The 17,906-nt window shown below is 38.6% G+C and overlaps 1 protein-coding gene across 1 annotated transcript in view; it reads left to right on the top strand.

Moving 5' to 3' along the window:
* Pdhx (pyruvate dehydrogenase complex component X) overlaps positions 1-3,809 on the top strand; it is a 45,264-nt gene extending 41,455 nt beyond the window's left edge. The window contains exons 10-11 of the mRNA XM_042691482.1: positions 1,103-1,167; positions 2,555-3,809. Of these exons, the coding sequence (XP_042547416.1) occupies positions 1,103-1,167; positions 2,555-2,813 (324 nt within the window). The 3' untranslated portion in view covers positions 2,814-3,809. The remainder of the gene's footprint in view (positions 1-1,102; positions 1,168-2,554) is intronic.
* Positions 3,810-17,906: the final 14,097 nt, after the last annotated feature.

Raw genomic sequence — 17,906 nt, 5'->3', positions numbered from 1 at the left:
ACCTCTGTGTCATATCACCTTTCTCCTTCATTTCCCTCATACTCTGTAGCTTCTGTTAGCTGTGGTAGATTCCTCACACTATCCCATTATCCAATCACTCTTTGTAATGACATTGTTTATTATTGATCCTCAGTGTTTCCTACAGTCTGATATTGACTGTCTTTTCATTGTCATGTGTCAGTTCTAGTCTAGAAGTTGGTATTGTCAAGAGTGTAATGCAACTAATATATTATTGCATTGCTTGTATGATTGAACTAGTTTAGTCATGCAATGTTTGAAATCAAGAGCCTAAAAAGGACAATCTCTAAGGTACTGTCATTTTACTTCAGTGAAGCAAATTATAATGTTGGGAAAATGACTAAATAAATTATGGCCAATGCAGTTTTTACAATGTTAAGCAGACGTTTAAAAATCTAAGATAAGCCAGGCACCAATGGCTCACACTTGTAATCCTAGCTACTCCTCCTAGCTGAGGATCATGGTTCAAAGCCAGCCTGGGTAGGCAAGTCCCTGTGACTCTTATCTCCAATCAACCACTGGAAGTAGCACTGTGGTTCAAGTGGTAGAGAGCTCACCTTGAGCTGCAGAGCTGAGGGACAGCGCCCAGGCCCAGAGTTCAAGCCCACGACCAACAAAAACAAATCTAAAATAATGAAAAGTGAAGTATGGAATTCTGTTTTTCCTTTACCATTATCTAAAGTGTATATTGTGAATTCAAATGAAATGAATACTCAAAGATAAACCTGTTGCATTGGCTGTGGGATTGTGGTATACTTCTTTAGTTGTTGGTTTATCATTGGATATATTCTTTAAAACCTGCTGGGTTGAAAAGAGTGACTTGTTTTTAGATATTTGTGTCTTATAGGGGAAAATGTTATAAGCAAACATCTTGTAAAAACAGATCAAGACATATAAGAAGGATGGGGGATCTGGCTCAAGCTAAGTGCTTGCCTTATAAACAGAAGGTTTACCAAACCCCAGTACTGCCAATAAAAGAATGAGAGGCATCAGAGATGACAGTGTATTCTATACAAGTGATATTCAAGTGATATGATCAAGTATAACATTTTTTGTTGTCATACCATGTTTGTATTTTTCTCAGGCTCTATCAAAGAAAGCAAGAGATGGAAAATTATTACCTGAAGAATATCAAGGAGGATCTTTTAGGTAAAATTTAAATTCTCAATAGCATCAAGCAGCTATATATGACTAATTAAGTCTCTGTCAACCCTTCCATTTATTTATCTGTTTTTAAATTTTAATTTAAGCAAAATATCACATAGTTTATTCAACCAACAGAATATGTGAGAATATTCTTCAGCCTAGTCAGGCTTTTATAGAAGTGCTGTAGGAACTCCTTGGTGTTCAAATAAACATTCCTTTGAATGGAGATTAGCTAGAACAAAATGACAACCTAGGACCTTATGCTTGTTAACAGGTTCTCTCTTCTGAGCCATGCCTCTGGCCCATGATTGGACCTCAGTCCTCTTATGTTATACTTCCCACTATAGCTGGGATGACTTGCACACACCATCTTGTCCAGCTCATGAGCTTTTGCCTGGGCTGGCCTGGAACTATGATCTTCCCAATTTCAGCCTCCCTAGTAGCTAGGATTGCAGGTTAGCCCTGTGTGCCCAGTAACATCCAAGTTCTTACTGGGATTTTTTAAATAAACTTCTAGATTTATAAACCTCAACTGTTTCCTTCCTACTTGTGTTTTTAATTTTTGCAGTGTTACTTTTAAATGTTTCTTACAGACCATACGATCACTTATAGCAAACCATATGAAGTCCTACATCCATTTTTTTTAAGTGATTTGTAGAAGTAGTTTTTCCAGATAGCCACATCTTAGAAAGATATATTCTATTTCTAATACCTTTTCCCATTTTGTGGCTTGCCTTTTGGATTTCATGGTTATATTTTTTTATGAGCAGAAGTTTGGAATTTTAATGAATTCCCTGTTTCTTAGCATTTTTCTTCATACTTGATGGCATTGTTTTCTAATATGAACTTTTGCCTCTTCCATGTAGTTATTCTACTGTGTTATCTTCTAGAAGCATTACAATTTACTTTTAATATGTAAGTCAGACTCTAAAATTGGATTTTTATATGCTATGAAATAGAAATCAATGATCTCTTTTTCCCATTTAAATATTAAATTAACCCAGCTTAGTTATTGAAAATATGTCTCTTCCATAAAATTGAGAAAGTGACCATATATATGCTGGTCTGTGTCTTTTTTTCCCATTCACTATTTGTATATACTTTGCTCAATTACCTCCAAGCTATAACTTCAGATATCTGGTAGAAAAGTCTCCCAGTTTGTTTCACTCTCAAGGTTGTTTCCTAGCTCTTTTTATTCCAAATAAATTTTATAGTAAGAATTCCATTTGAATGTCAAATGTATAATAGTAGATAGAGTGTTTACATAGCTATGTTAATATGATCTTCGAATAAATTGGTAGAAAGTGCAGTGGCACAGCACAGTTTTTTAGTAAAGTAAAAAGTGTTTTGGGGTGCTGCCACCTTCAGAGCTTTTTTCCTCCCCCTCTAGTATTTCCAACTTGGGGATGTTTGGCATCGATGAGTTCACTGCGGTGATCAACCCTCCTCAGGCGTGCATCTTGGCTGTTGGGAGATCCCGCCCTGTGCTGAAGCTGATTGAGGATGAAGAGGGGAATGGCAGCCTGAAGCAGCACCAGTTCATCACTGTCACCATGTCAAGTGACAGCCGAGTCGTTGATGACGAACTAGCTACCAGATTTCTTGAGAGTTTTAAAGCAAACCTAGAAAATCCTGTCCTTCTTGCTTAGTCCTCAAAGACAGGAACTACATTGAGTAGTTGTTACCAAGGAACACAATAGGAAAACGATTAGGTATTTAAATATGAAATGGATGAATTGCTTATTTATTTAAAGCGAAAGCTTCTGACTTTCTTTGTCTTCATTTTCAGTGTGAGATTATTGTGAAATAAATGACAATATACACTGTAACTAATAAAGAGAAGAGAAGCTTTGGTTAGTCAAATCCATTTTTAACCTCTGGTGCTGTACAGAAGGGTTCAAATATAACTAGGTGAAAATCAAATCATGTTTGACTCAAATCCTACGTTTACAGTACAGTGTAAACTCAAAAAAATTGATAGAACTCTATCTTGTGTTAAAATTACAAATGGGCTCCAAAGAAATGCCTCTTAACTTAGCAGTGAAATCTTTATAAGCACTGTTCTAGATATACTTGAACAGTTTAATATGTGCAGAAGTTTTTTGAGATGATAGTAAATAAATAAGGATCATATTCTATAAAAGATTGTAGCAACATTATTAAAATGTTTATGTATATAAAGCCATATATGTTTTAGCCATGTATATTTCTATCAGTTTTATTTTTCCTCCTATAACTGTGATCTTCTAAAGAAGAAATATCAAAGAAACAAAACTGGTGAATGAGAGAAACCAACAATGTTTGGTTGAATGAAAAACATGGAGACTGCTCACTGTCCTGCGTTGGTATTGGAGTGAATTTTGCTATCTCCTCCCAAACATCTTGAGTTAGTATTGATTGATATACAGTATGTTGTTTCATAATGCATTTTAATCAAGTTTGTATTGTGCAGTAAAATGGGAGAAAATATAAAAATTCCTATTTTTAATTTTATATGTTAGGTTAAGGAGTTTATTTCTAGGATGTTGAGGTTCATTCAAAATTTCTCTGAAGCATCCTTAAAGTACTAAATAGGAAAAGGGGGTTTTAAAAATGGGATTTAAAATTAGTAGGACATTAGAAAAGTGATAACGAATGTAAAACTTTGGAAAGAATAGACTTAAGAGGCAGAACAGATGAGAAAGATCTTTTTTTAAATCTATCAGTAGTATGAAATTTTCACTAATTATCAGTGCTAGAAGAAATTTCTCTCCTTTGGAAACTGCTATACAGGCAAGGTAAGTAAATTGGATGGTAATGAATGGTAATTTAATTCATCATTCACAAGGAATCTGCTAGTATCAGTTGACATAAATCAGTAGAAGAAAGACTGTATGGTGAAAGTTGTATGTGGTATGACATGATGAACTATAAGCTCTAACAAATGAGCCTTCTGAATTAATTGGTGCTTCTATCAGTTGTTAAGAAAAGGCTTAATTCAGTTACTCAACTTTAAAAAGCATTTTTAAAATAATCTTTGAATCTTTTGTCATGTTAACAGTTATGCAGTTTTAAAATAACTGTAGTAATTTCCTTTATTTCTAAGGTGAAGTTTAGCTGAAATTATTATTCTTTTTCCCAGCTTTGATACTGAGGAGTAGAGCAGGAGGTGGCCATGAAATAAGCTTAGCTTGAAGTTCTGTTTTCCATGGACAGGTACCCATTAGCAGTAGACTTCAGTTTCCCTGTAGACAAGATGCTACCTTACAGAATTGTTGTGAACTGCACAAAATCCTGCCTGGAGAACACACCCATACTTTCCAGAAATCAGCTACATTCGTGGTGTAACTTCTCAGGTTTTTGGTACAAATGCTTGTTTATTTTGACCAAAAATATTTTCTCTAGTTTCCTATAGTGATTAGGTATGTGTTAAGAAATTGTGATTTCTAAAAAGCATACTGTTACAGCCTGTGATCAAAGAAGGCTGATTTGAAGGAGTATGGAACACTGGTTTGTGTGTGTGTCAGCACACCCCTCCCCTATGGCTGTCAACTCAGGATAGGTATTCACTGACAACAGAAAGATGACCTATTGTACATGGTCATTTTTTTTCCTTTTAAACACTAGAAATGGCAAACATATTGAAAAGACTTGTAGGTTAAAATGTGTTTTTGACTTTAAGTATCACTATTCCACAATACTGCGAAATATGTGAATTTTATGTAATCACCTAATCTCAATTTAAAAAAAATTTAAAAAGACTTGCACGGAAAAGCAACACACATTCCAGTTAACACGTGAGTATGAAAATACCAGTGAATATTAGAATTGTTAAGTCAAAATGGTTCTGTTCATCCTGATTGCAATTCCTACCTAGTTAATGTTATATACAGTTCACTATATAATGTAGATGAAAATTATCAGAATACTGCTGGCCAATCTCTTTTACTTGACATAATGCTAAAAATGTATACATGCCATTGCAGATAGAGATAGAGATAGAGAGTTACACACACATATATAATGTCAAATGACACTTCTATTTTTAGATTTTTTTTTTTCATTGCATTTTGGACTTGACACTAAGCTGTATATAAGCCAACCATGTGAGAATTGTGTGAAGAGTAAATCTGCTTCTCTAACCTTTCATTGCAAGACAGGGGGTGCTGTCACTTCATTTATTGTGTAGTAAGGGTGTGGAAGAAAAGTAAAATGGTATTGAACTCTTAGCTTTGAAGGAAAATTTGCCCTTGATCCACATTACATCATGATGGGCTTTGTCTCAGTTTGAAAAGGGAAGAAATGAAAACTATTTTGTGTACATAAGAATCATTCATTTAAATTATTAATAGGCAATACTTCAGATTTTTGAGGAAGTAAAAGATGCAGAATTACTTAACTTTATTCTAGTCCTAAAATCAATGTGGATTAAAACAATGAGCAGTTGCCCAGTGGGAAACAGCTAAAAGTTTAGCCATAATGAAATCATGAGGTGATTAGGATCTGCACTAGGTCAGTGACTTCGAAGAAGAAAGAAAAGGAGGTGTGTACAGCACACCAGGATGCTGTGGGAAATTGTGAAATCAGCGGTGTGGGTGTGTTGCATCACATGTTGCAGCAACCAATGATGTGATTTCCCTCTTGGCTCACATTGGCCAATACTAAAAGGAGTAAAATTTCTAGTGAGCTACATATAGCGAGGGGTATATTTCAAAAGACATTTGTACTTTTTATAAATGGAATAAAGCAATAGCCTTTCAGTAAAATCATTTTACATAATTTGTTTTCATAGTGTTTCCAGTGGCGTTCAAAGGAGGTAGCAGGCATAGTTGGAAAGAAAAGTGACTTATCTAGGTTTCTAATACTGAGGATGTCATGTAATTGAAATTATAGTATATAAATGAACTTTGGAAAAGTGGTTATTAGCCTTTCTTAATAAGTCTTTTGTTTCTTTGAGGGTATCATATAAACTTATTTTTCCATTCATTAACATTTCGTTGTGGTTTTTATAAAAACATTCAAGCCAGCCTGGAGCCAGTGGCTCATCGCTGTAATCCCAGCTGAGATCTGAGCATCACGGCTCAAAGCCAGCCCAGACAAGAAAGCTTGAGACACTCTTTTTTACCATTAACGATCAAAAAGCTGGACTGACTCAAGTGATAGAATGCTAGCTTTGAGGGTAAAATGGCATGGATAGCACCCAGGCCCTGAATTCAAGCCCCAGGACCAGCACACACAAAAAAAGTCCAAGCCAACTTGAACTATTCCTAAAATAGAGAATATTGTTTAAACCTCTTGATTTAAACTCTTATATAAATTACTGTCACTATTATTCGTTATATCAGTTGTCTTTTTCTCATCTAAAATTATGTTTTTTTACTTTCTCAACTCAAACTTGCCAAAATTATTTCTTTTATCTTGAAAGTACAGTTAAAAAAAAACTGGCTGGTATCAATATGCATTATTCATAGTACTTTGTAAAGCATGAAATTCCATGTGAATGTAGGATATTATTTTGCTTGTACCTGGTTTAGACTCAGGATCTTGTGTTTATTCAGTTTGCCTGCTAGGCTGGCATTCTACCACTTGAGCCATACCTCCAGCATGGCATTTTTCTGTTTATTTTCTGCCCCTGCCTGGGTTGGAATTGCCAGTAATATGGTAAGAACCTAAGTTAGTAACCATGTTAAATAAGCAGAATGATGTGTGGAATACAGGAAGTTAGCTACTAGTACTGTGTTGCAGTAAATCTACCGTATTTGCAGATTTCTTACATGCAGTCTTAACCAAAGGTAGTCAGATTTCAAAAACAAAAATTTTAGATTCTGGGCACATAATACGTAGCTCAGAGAAGCTCTGCCTTGTATTCTTGTCAGTTGTATTTAAATAGTGGTTTGATCTACTATCTCCCTACCCATGTTTTGTGTCTCCCTACCCAGTTTTGTACTGCAAATACTGTATTTGTTTTTCCCATAATGCCATCTAATTTCTGCTGGGACATACTGCCTTGTAACAAATCTAAAACTTTTATTTTAACACTGGTTAAGTACATTCACTTATGCTTGCTTTGGAAGCTCCATTTGCATTGATTTGTTAGAAAATTCTGGAGTATAGACTAGCATATTAAGAATACTTTTTATGAGTTGGGCGTGCTGCTCTTTGTCAAAGTGGAAACAACTTCCCAGTAGCATCTCCTACAGGAATTGCACAGAAGTAAGTCTGACTAAAGCCACCATGACCTTATATTTGCTTTCCTCCAGATTCTGTATAAATAAATGTTCCATTTCTATAACCTTTCAATTCATGAAAGTGAGGTTGCTTGTAGATTAATAAGCGTCAAACCAAAAAAACACCACCTCCAGGTTCTTATTTTGAGATCAAGTTACTGAGTGGTAGCCAAAGAAGTTTTTTGAGTTTGTGTGTGTGTGTGTGTGTGTTGTTTATTTTTGTTGTTGTTTTTCCATTTTGTTCTGGAATCAAGTTGCAGAAAACGAAATGAAAAAGTAAGGCATCATGATTGTCTTTGTGGTTGAAAGTATGTTCTTGCTGTACATATAACTAGCTGCTTGATAGGTAGAAATATCTCCTGGGTTTTTCCCAAGTTGTTTTGCAAGTTTCTTGGTATGTTTCTGTGTAACTTTTCTAGCCCTTTAATATTACCTACTCAGTGACCCGTGGTAAAACTCCCCTCCAGGCCTCAGGTTGACCTTTGTCAAACGCATTACATTTTGGGGGTCTAGGGGATTCTCAGTGAACATGCTGATAAAAGTATGTGTCATGACATGATACGCATTTTTTCCTTTTTTTTTTTTTTTTGCCCGTCCTGGGGCTTGAACTCAGGGCCTAGGCACTGTCCCTTAGCTTGTTTTTCTCAAAGTTAGCACTCTACCACTTGAGCCACAGTGCCACTTCTATGTATGTGATACTGAGTTATCAAACCCAGGACTTCATGCATGTGAGGCAAGCACTCTACCTCGAAGCCACATTCCCAGATGGATGTGTTTATTTTTTAAGTTGCTAGAATTGGCTCTTTCGCTACTTTGGAGATCAGAGACGTTTTCATGTATGTATGTATATGTAAATACTTTGCAGTACTATAAATGAGAAGACATTCAGAAGCATCTTACCTGAAAACTTCTTTGTGGTGCAGTTCCCAAGGCTTGAACTCAAGGCATCATACTCTCAGCTCTTTTGCTGACACCTGGCACTAGCACTTGAATCTTATCTCCAGTCCAGTATTTGACTGGCTAGTTGGAACCTGAGTCTCATACTTTTCTGCCTTGCTGGCTTTGTACCTCCTGAATAGCTGGGATTATTGGCAAGAGCCACTGGCACCCAGTTTAGGGCTCCTGTCCTTTGTTTACTTGTAATATTTTTTAATAAATGATGACTTCTATTCTTTAATTGGAGGATGACATTTTAGCAAGAATTTATACTTAATGATACTCAGATACTGATCTATTTGGTGGACTTTTTTTTTTTTGTCAGTCATGGGACTTGAGCTACAGTGCTACTTCCGGTTTTCTGAGTGGTGTATTGGAGATGAGTCTCACAGTTTCTTGCCCAGGCTGGCTTTGAATCACTATCTTCAGATCTCAGCCTCCTGAGTAGCTAGGATTACAGGTGTGAGCCACTGACGCCCAGCAATGGACTTTTTTTTTTTTTAATAAGGGAAACAAAGTGGCTGGGCACTGGTGACTCACACAATTCTAGCTTCTCAGGAAGCTGAGATCTGAGGATCATGGTTTGAAGCCAGCCAGGCCAGGAAAGTCTGAGAGATTCTTATCTCTAGTTAACCAAAGCCAGAAGAGGAGGTGTGACTTAAATGGTAGTGAACCAGCCATGATCAAAAAAATCTAAAGGACAGTACCCAGACCCTGAATTCATTGCCTTAGTACTAGCGTGTGCGTCAGCTCGCATGCACACACACACACACACACACACACACACACACAGGACAATGGGGAATACAATTAACAAAAGGGAAAACACGTGAAAATTATGGAATGTAAAATTTTGTTATTCTAACTGTCTAAAAAACAAGAATTGAATAGACACATGGACAGGGTTGTAAGAATAATATACCCAAGTCATTAATAGATTAAAGACAAGACTTTTTTTCCTTTAAAGATAAATTGCATTGCATTTTTTCCTTGCACTGAAGGAAACTCCATCGCAGTAAATGTTGGTTATTGGCACATCGGGTAACAGGACTTATTAAATCTGTATAATTTGCAGCTGGTAACTGTGCTTTATTTTACCTGCACAAAACATTTTCAGACCACAGGCAGTGATGATTTTAAAATAAACGTGAGAAACCATGATGCTCATCTGTACTCTGTTGAAAGATAGACTGCATACTTCTCTGTGCCCTAAACCTGCCAGATTTTGCTAGGGAGACTCAAACTCCTCTTCCCTTTTTATATCCCTCCCTGTAGACAAAGAGCCAGCTATGGGGACCCCTGGGGGTGGGGCTCAGTGGGCTGGGAGCTAAGGCTGTAGGCTGTTAAGACTCACTCTTTTTCCACAAGGCGTGGTCACCTCAGCTTCTTGACAAGCTGCCTTCTTCCAAAGGCAGGATTAGGCAGATTAAATTGTCCGCTTTGGGTCTTAAGGAAAACTTTCCCTTTGAAGTAATTATATAATCCTTGGTGTTTTTTTCTTGATGGGGGAATGGTAAACCAAAGAGCTAAGGGTGTGGATGTAAAAGGTAGAAGCCATGGAGGTTGTGAAACACATTCTTTGTTCCTGATTTAGTGGCTTGCAGGGCAAATGTGAAGCCATTTGCTCTCTAGGGAAGAAAAGTATGTGCATATTAATCAAATGTGCAGTCTAAATTTCACTGATAAACAAATCATACATCACAGATGGTACATTAACTGTACAGTTTTTGTAATACAAGTTTACAGTATATTTTATAGAGTAATTCTCAGTCTGCTTTCCCTGATGTCATTTTTTTTTTCTTATACTGGGGCTTGACCTCAGATTCTCCCATTCTTGGTTAGCTCGAGGCTAGTGCTTTACCACTTGAGCTACTCCTCTGTCTCCAGCATTTTGTTGATTAATTGGTAAGGGTTTCTTGGATTTGTCTGTCCAGGCTGGTTTCAAACCTTGATCCTCAGAGTCAGGATATAGGCATGAGTCACTGCTGCCTGATCGCTTCCCTTGATTTTTGAGCCCTGTGTCTATCACCCTCCCTGAACATGTATGGCTCCATTAAGAATGTTACTGTTTTCCTTTATGTGAATCAAAAAATGATTATGTTGGAATTTGACTTGTCAATGAAAAGAGTACTTACTTAAGTCAACAATTTTCTAATACAAAAGAATAGTACTAGCTGTATACATGACATGTTTTTTAGTTTAATACATATTATTTATATTTACACTACTTTCTTTAAATCTAGCGGCAATTGACATAAAATTCCCTGATTTTGTTCTGTAAATATTCTGACTTCAATGTGATACCACTCATGTAGAATTGGGAAAAGGTTGGATGTTGGTGCACCCTTCTATACCATTTCCACCATTAAAGATACAATTGGCTGGGCACTGTAGTATGCACCTGTAATTCCAGCTACTCAGGAGGACTGAAGTTTGAGACCAGTTAGTAAAAAGTTAATGAGACCTCACCTCATGCAATAAGCTGGGTATGATAGTAGCTAAAAAGTTAGTGAGATTCCCATCTCAATCAATAGACCTGGCATGGTGGCTTACTACTCTGATCCCAGCTGCCAATAAGGCTGTAAGTAGGAATATCCCAGTCTGAGACTAGCGCTAGGCAAAAATTCCAAGACTCAACATAAATAAGCAGAAAGAAAAAGGTCTGGGGGCCTGGCTCAAGTGTTAGAGCAGCTCCTTAGCAAGCACATGGCCCCGAATGCATGTTTGTTTGTGTAATATACTTTGTTTAATCCTAAAGTAATTTTTAATGGCAGCCGTGTTTAATGACTAGCTCTCAAAATTCCTGAAAATGTAGCAGTGGGATCACAAGGTAGAGCCAGTACACTAGTTGTAGGCCTTCTAACTTAGATCCCTTCATGGAAGCAGAGTGGAATGGGACATAGACCATGCTGATACTTACGGAGATAGGTCCAAGGACCTAGAAGGTGATGATGTATAAGCAAATTTAGGAATCCCTACTCTTACAAGGAGTGCGCCTAGCCAAGATCAGCTCACCAGGGACCACTTCGTTGGGTTGTAAGGGAGAGGCCCATAACAAGTTCCCTTTGCTCTCATTGTCTGTTCCTCTGCTGATGCCTTTGGGACCTCAGGATAGAGGGTGGAATGGGAGGCCAAGTAAGGAAGCATTCCCCACATACCCAGATCCTGAGACTCAGCCTCTTACTTCTACCATTGATAAACAGGAGGTGTCCTGACTGGCTTCACCACTGCCCTACAGAAGAAGAAATCAAGCTGGTGTCTCAGTTCCTCACAGAGATGAGACACAGAGACCGCTGAGAAAGCAGAACTGAATATGAAACTGTGGGCTGAGTTAGTTGGAACCATGAGATCTCTTGCAGGTTTGGCTACTGACTCATGGGGAAGTTTGCTGTTTCAGTAGCCCACATTTTTCAAATGTCATTGTTTAGTGAAGCTCTTGTGTTGGTGTGGAGGCCTCTATAATATGAGATAGGGAAAGGGCTTTTTTTTGCATTATAAAAATATTCAGAAGGTTACTTAGAAACTATTTTTTAGATAGTTTTGAATGCTGCCTCCAGAGTCGTCCTAATGCATGCTTTAGACATGCACCTGCTTCTTTAATGCTGTAATTCACTGTGCAGTATCCAGAGCCTGACTCCTAACTGCAGAATAAGAACCATGATGCAAGTGGGGAGAGGTCTAGGAGCCATGTACACTAACATCAGCATGTTTTCAGGACAATACCAGTGCTAGGATGAATGCACAACTGTTTTTGTCATTTCTGCAACAAATCCTGGTTGAAGTCACTGATGAACATCGAGGCACCCTAGCTTGAGTGACAGTTTTAAATGTTTCCTTTAGTACCCTAACAAGATCATCATAAAACTCCTGAGAAGAAAAAGATGATATTTGGGAAACAGGAAGAACCTAAGTACTGTGTACTCATAATATCCTGTTAGTTGTTAATTAACTTGGCCTGCAATGTCCCCTAAGAAAACTAATAATGATCAGAGAAAGTGGGGATACAGTTTTTCAGGGATCACTAGAAATCCAGTTGCTTTGCCTGAGCAGTTTCCATGTCCTATGATGGATGAGCCCTAAGCATTTACTAGATACCAGTATCAATACAAGATGACCAGATGTGAATTTCTTTCCATTTGTAATGACATTTCATTTTGAAAGCTTCCATACATTTGGAAAATGCATAATTTCAAAGGAGAAATGTGTAATGTGATGTGACAGGCAGCTATAAGGCTTGGAGAATAGACAGAAAAGCACATAGTTGTTTACATTCATTTTCCACTACTTCACATCTATGCTTCAATACTTGAATGTCTTCTTACTTTAGTTTCTCCAACCTAACATTGTGCCATATTCAGTGCAACAACATTTTCGTGGAACAAAGGAAACCATCAGATCTCTTTTTTTTTTTTTTTTGGTCAGCTGTGGGGCTTGAACTCTGGGCTTGGGTGCTGTCCCTGTGCTCCTCAGCTCAAGGCGAGAGCTCTACCGCTTGAGCCACAGCACCACTTCCCATCAGATCTCTTGTACCAGGAAATCTTCAAGATGATCACTGCTGATCACTGCCCTTTGCCCTTCCCTGGACCCAAGTGCAGAACAAACCCAGCCCTTTAAGAGCTTGGAGCAGGTCATTTGTTGCAGTTCTCCTGGGGACATAGACCAGTTCCATGAATCGGCTGTAAATCTGAACCAACAATCTCTCCCCAGGCTCTTACCATGTGGCATGCTGTCAAACAATGTCAGGTGGACCAAAACAGAAACACATTATCTTACTAACTTTTATGAACTTAGGTGTGTTGTCCTTTCAGACAGGACACCATGCTGTATTACCATTTTGGTGTTTCTTCTCTTTGGTAGCTCCTTCCTACTATAAGATAAAGTTCACTCTTAGGAGAGAAACAAAGGCACAATGCTTATGTGCATCTTATCCTACAAAATAGTATTTATCAAAATGAACTCCAGGAAATAGAAACAGGAGGTCTTTTCTTTGTTGCTGTTCTTGTTTTATTTTCTTTTTGTTGTTATTGTTGTTGTTGTTGTTCATGTATCTGTCTTTAATAGGGTAAAGGTGTGGGCACAGAAATGGAGTGACAAAGGATAAACAGATGCAGCAGTGGTACTCACTAACACTACATTGAAAATAAACTATACAACTTGTGGGTGGGGACAAAAGGGAAAAGCTGGGAGAGAGTGAGGGAAAGGGTGACATTGTCCAAAAAGAAGTGTACTCTTTACCCGACCTAAGCCCTCTGTATATCACCTTTACAATAACAATTACAAAAATAAAAAATTCAAATTTCTTTGCCCAAGGAACAAAGTCCTTCTCAAGATCTGGATGTGACCCATCCAGGCTCTCCCTTTAAGTTTGACCCCTGCTACTTTTAAGGTCCAGGTCAAGCATAAGCTCTTTTTGGCTTGTGGCGAATTCTTCTGGGCTCTTCCAGGTACATCAAATACTCCTCTGCTCATCTATGAATGTCTTGCTTACTTTTGATCTTTCTTTTTTTTTTTTTTTTTGGTCAGTCATGGGGGCTGAACTCTGAGCCTGGGTGCTGTCCCTCAGCTCTTTAGCTCAAGGCTAGCGCCCTACAACTTGAGCCACAATGCCACTTCTGGCTTTTTTCTGCTTATGTGGTACTGAGGAACCCAGGGCCTCATGCATGTGAGGCAAGCACTCTACCACTGAGCCAACTTCCCAGCCCCACTTTTGATCTTATGTCAAGCATTATATTGTGACCTTCCTGGGAGTACTTTGTCAGTCTTTATTTCAGTACTCAGCACATAGAGAAATGCTTGATAACTTGTAGCTCCTGAACTAGTGATTGAATGAAATCTATGAGATTAAAATTGATGGACAAGCTAGCTATTGATGCCTCATGTTTGTAACCCTAGGTATTCTGAAGGCTGGGGTCCACAGGACTGAGGTTGAGTCAGTCTGAGTGGGAACTTCCTCAAGACTTTATCTCCAAAACTAGCAAAAAACTAAACTAGAGGCATAGCTCAAGAGGTAGAACACTGCAAAACTAAGCAAGCATGAGGCTGTCAGTTCAAACCTCCATACTAGCAAAAAATAAAAACGAATAAGAAGGAATGTCTCTGAACTCCACTCCTAAAGAAGTCAGAATTTTAATAATATTAAGACACCCATGGGAGGAAAGAGAGAGAAGAAAATATGCTCCCTTCATGTGATTGTTAAAAGCTGAGTCTGATCATGTGTGACTCAGAGTTCTGTGCACAGAAAGCATTGAGAAGGAGCAAGCAAACAGGGAGGGTCTGAAATATAAATCATAAGCGCAGAGGGAGTGCTGCCTTCAGTAGGAAATTATGCCTTGAGAGTATATCGGGATTCAGAACAAGTCTAGATAACAAAGAGATTGCACCAAAAATAACCTGGATTTTTTTTAACTGAGAAGTTAGAATCATTCATAACACGCCTGAGTTATGAAGTACAGTAGATAAACCAATGGTGTAGTAATGAAGACTCTACAGCTTATTATGGAATGCTTTTATCTCAAGGGAGAGGAAAGTATTTCATTCAGTGTAATAACATACATGCCACACATAGCAATCTGGTTGTTAGGCTCAAAGAAATATCAACATATAGAATTCTTTCCAATTTGCCATATCAGTGGGCCTTGGCTGTATTGAACAGTCCTGTTTTGTGGTTTCCTCCAAAAAGGTAGTGCTAACTTGTAGGTATGCTGGGTTATAACCAGAGTTATGTGATTATGTAGCTAGGAGCCCCACCTGCTCCCAAAAGATTAATGGTGAAAAAAAAAAAACCCTAAGGGCACAGAACTCAATGACACTGAATTAAGATTCCTACAAAATGTTTCTTTGGTAATGTAAGAATTGAAAGAGTCCTCAGTACAGAATGTCTCCCTGACACAAGAAACTATAACCCAAGCAGTATTGTAAGTTCTCATTATTAACCCTCTGTAGTGGATCGACCAGTAACTTTCCTGGTAGAATTGATGGTTTGTGTGTTTTTAATTGGCTTGTTAGTCAAATAAACCCTTTGTTCTTTCCTCTGCAAAGATCTTATTCTGGTAGGGTGAGGCCTAGTGAAAAGCTCTTGCTTTTGAAAAGGCTCAAAGTGGCTGTGTTAAGAAGACCTCTAGGGACCACTTAGTTTTCCAAACATAAGCATTGCTTCATCTGCCTGACTTCTGATAGTTCCTCCTCCACGATCATCTGAGGATTTCCCCCTCTAGTCTACCTCAACACAGGTCAGGAGGTGATCATGAGAGCTGATCATCTTTGAGTGATTCTATGCCTTGCTGCCAGAATCACCCTCATTTGCATTATCCCCAGTAAGTGCTTATGTTTGCCTATACTAATGTTGTACATAAAATAATTGCAAGAGAGCCCCTGCAAAAAACAGCTGGCATCTCTAATTCTGGTCTTGGTTCTCTGTAAATGCCATTAACGGACAGATGAACTGAATTCTCACGCTCCCTCTCTTACCTTCCCAGCATGCAAACATCATGAAAGCTTAACCCCAAGATGTGCTTATTATCCTGTGTATGTGGTGGTTAAAAGCTCAAACCCCAGTTCTGCAGCTACGTAAGACAGAAGTCAGGTTACTCAACCTCTCTCTATGTTTTTCCCCCTCATCTAAAATATAGAGGTCATAATTATAACACTTACCTCATAGGGTTATTGAGAGGATTAAATGAGTTAATACACCTAAAGCACTTAAGTGTTAGGTACTATTATTTTTAAGCCTCTTGGGCATGCACTGGTCCTTAGGTGTTTAACTTTCCAGTTATATATCATACAACATGTAGCTGGAGGAGACATGATAGATAGGACAGGCAGCCTCTCATTTTAAAGAAGGGAAAACTAGTCCAGCGAAAGAGGTCTTTTCTCCAAGTCGCATGGCTATTAGGAATGGAACAAGAACTATTGTCTGTGCTTCTTTTCATCTGAGGCAACTTTTCAGAAAGTCTCATGATTATTGGGCAACTAGAGGGTCAGATTTCTATAGACTGAAGTGGCCACTTCCTAAATTAGTCTGCTTTGCTGGGGCATCCCAAATGGGCATAATGTAGAAGACTTTATAGTTTAAGTATACACTGCCAAATTAAGCTGAGTGTGGTAATGCTCACTGTAATCCCAGCACTCAAGAGGGTGAGGCAGGAGGCTAGTTTGGTTATATAGTGCTACCTTATCTCAAAAAAAAGTGACTGACTGGAAGCCTGGCTCAAGTGGTAGAGTGCCAGCCATAAGTGAAAAAAAAATTACATATACTCACACACGCAACCAAATTGTAAGAATATGAATTCTGAAGGAAACCCAAGGATTTCAGAAGGCTAGATACCAATGGAATGAGTTCCTGCACTCTGAGGGCCATGGAACTTAGCTGACAGGTTAATAATGGCCTAGTAAGACTGCCAATGAGAAGCAGAAAGTGGGTACATCACCCAGTGCTAAAAACATAAAATTAAAAGATCTGCAGCTGCTTGCATTATTCAGTGTGGCAGTAGAGTAATGAAGTTGACGCCTTCACCAGAGGACAGACAATTGGAGGCATTATAGCCATGTCTCACATATTATCTGCACAAAATCCCACCAATCCTCCCCCAAGACTGTCACTGTCCATGTCAGCCACATAATCTTCAACACCCCTTTTGTTTTTCTTTTGCCCCATTTATTCAAGTGCCAGTCAACACTGAGTTACCCTGGAAAGAAAACAAAGATCACTGTTAGGATAAAACCCAGACTTTGGCCCAAGTTTAAGAGAGTAAAAGCCATGCATGTTGTGAAGATGATCCATTGATCTTATGTGTCAGGTGGTCTTCCAGAGTCAGGAACATGGGGTCCTTATCAGGACAGGAAGACAATTCCTCCAGAAGCTCAGAGTGTATCTTTCCTGGTTGTGTGTGTGTGTGTGTGTGTGTGTGTGTGTGTGTGTGTGTGTGTTGGTATTCACACTTGAACTCAGGACCTCATGCTCTTGAAGGTGAGAGTCTCATTGTCATTTCTACCTCCACTGTCTTTGACCTCAATCCTCAGATCTCAGCCTCCCAAGTAGCTAGTATGACAGGCACGAGCCACCAGCATGATCACTGTATTCTTTTAACCTCCCTGAGCCTAAACAGATTGGGAAATGAATGGTGCTTGCTTCTGGTTGACCTGTCTCCCACTTTCTCTCAGACTAGGACTGGCAGCTGAAGATGAGGCTTGGTGTGAAAACGACCAGCCTGAGAAGGCATAGCAGGATGTGAGTAAATGAATGAACTGGGGTTTCCCCTTTGGTGTTTTTAGGTAGAGGGGAACCTGCCTACTATAAAAAGTTTTTTAAAAAAGTACCAACAAGAACAAATGCAAGGGTGTCTAACCTCAAGAGATAACATTTTTGTGCTCTGTGAATCTATGGAGAGAATCCCCAACCTTGGGGGGAAAAAGTGACAACAAATTGCTAGAAACTCTGCGTTTAGCATTCATTTTATGGCCAGTTTTCTAGGGTCTTCTAAGCATGCTCTTAATCCACAGGAACTCCGTCCTTGGTTAGAGGGTGGAAACAGTTTGGTACTTAGAGCCTTTATAGGGAGAGAACATAAACTGCTCTGATAACATGGGACATATCACTTGCAT

This window comes from Dipodomys spectabilis, unplaced genomic scaffold (assembly GCF_019054845.1).
Source record: "Dipodomys spectabilis isolate Male_0828 unplaced genomic scaffold, ASM1905484v1 ptg000145l, whole genome shotgun sequence".
NCBI lineage: Eukaryota > Metazoa > Chordata > Mammalia > Rodentia > Heteromyidae > Dipodomys > Dipodomys spectabilis.
This window is presented reverse-complemented; position numbering and strand designations above follow the sequence as displayed.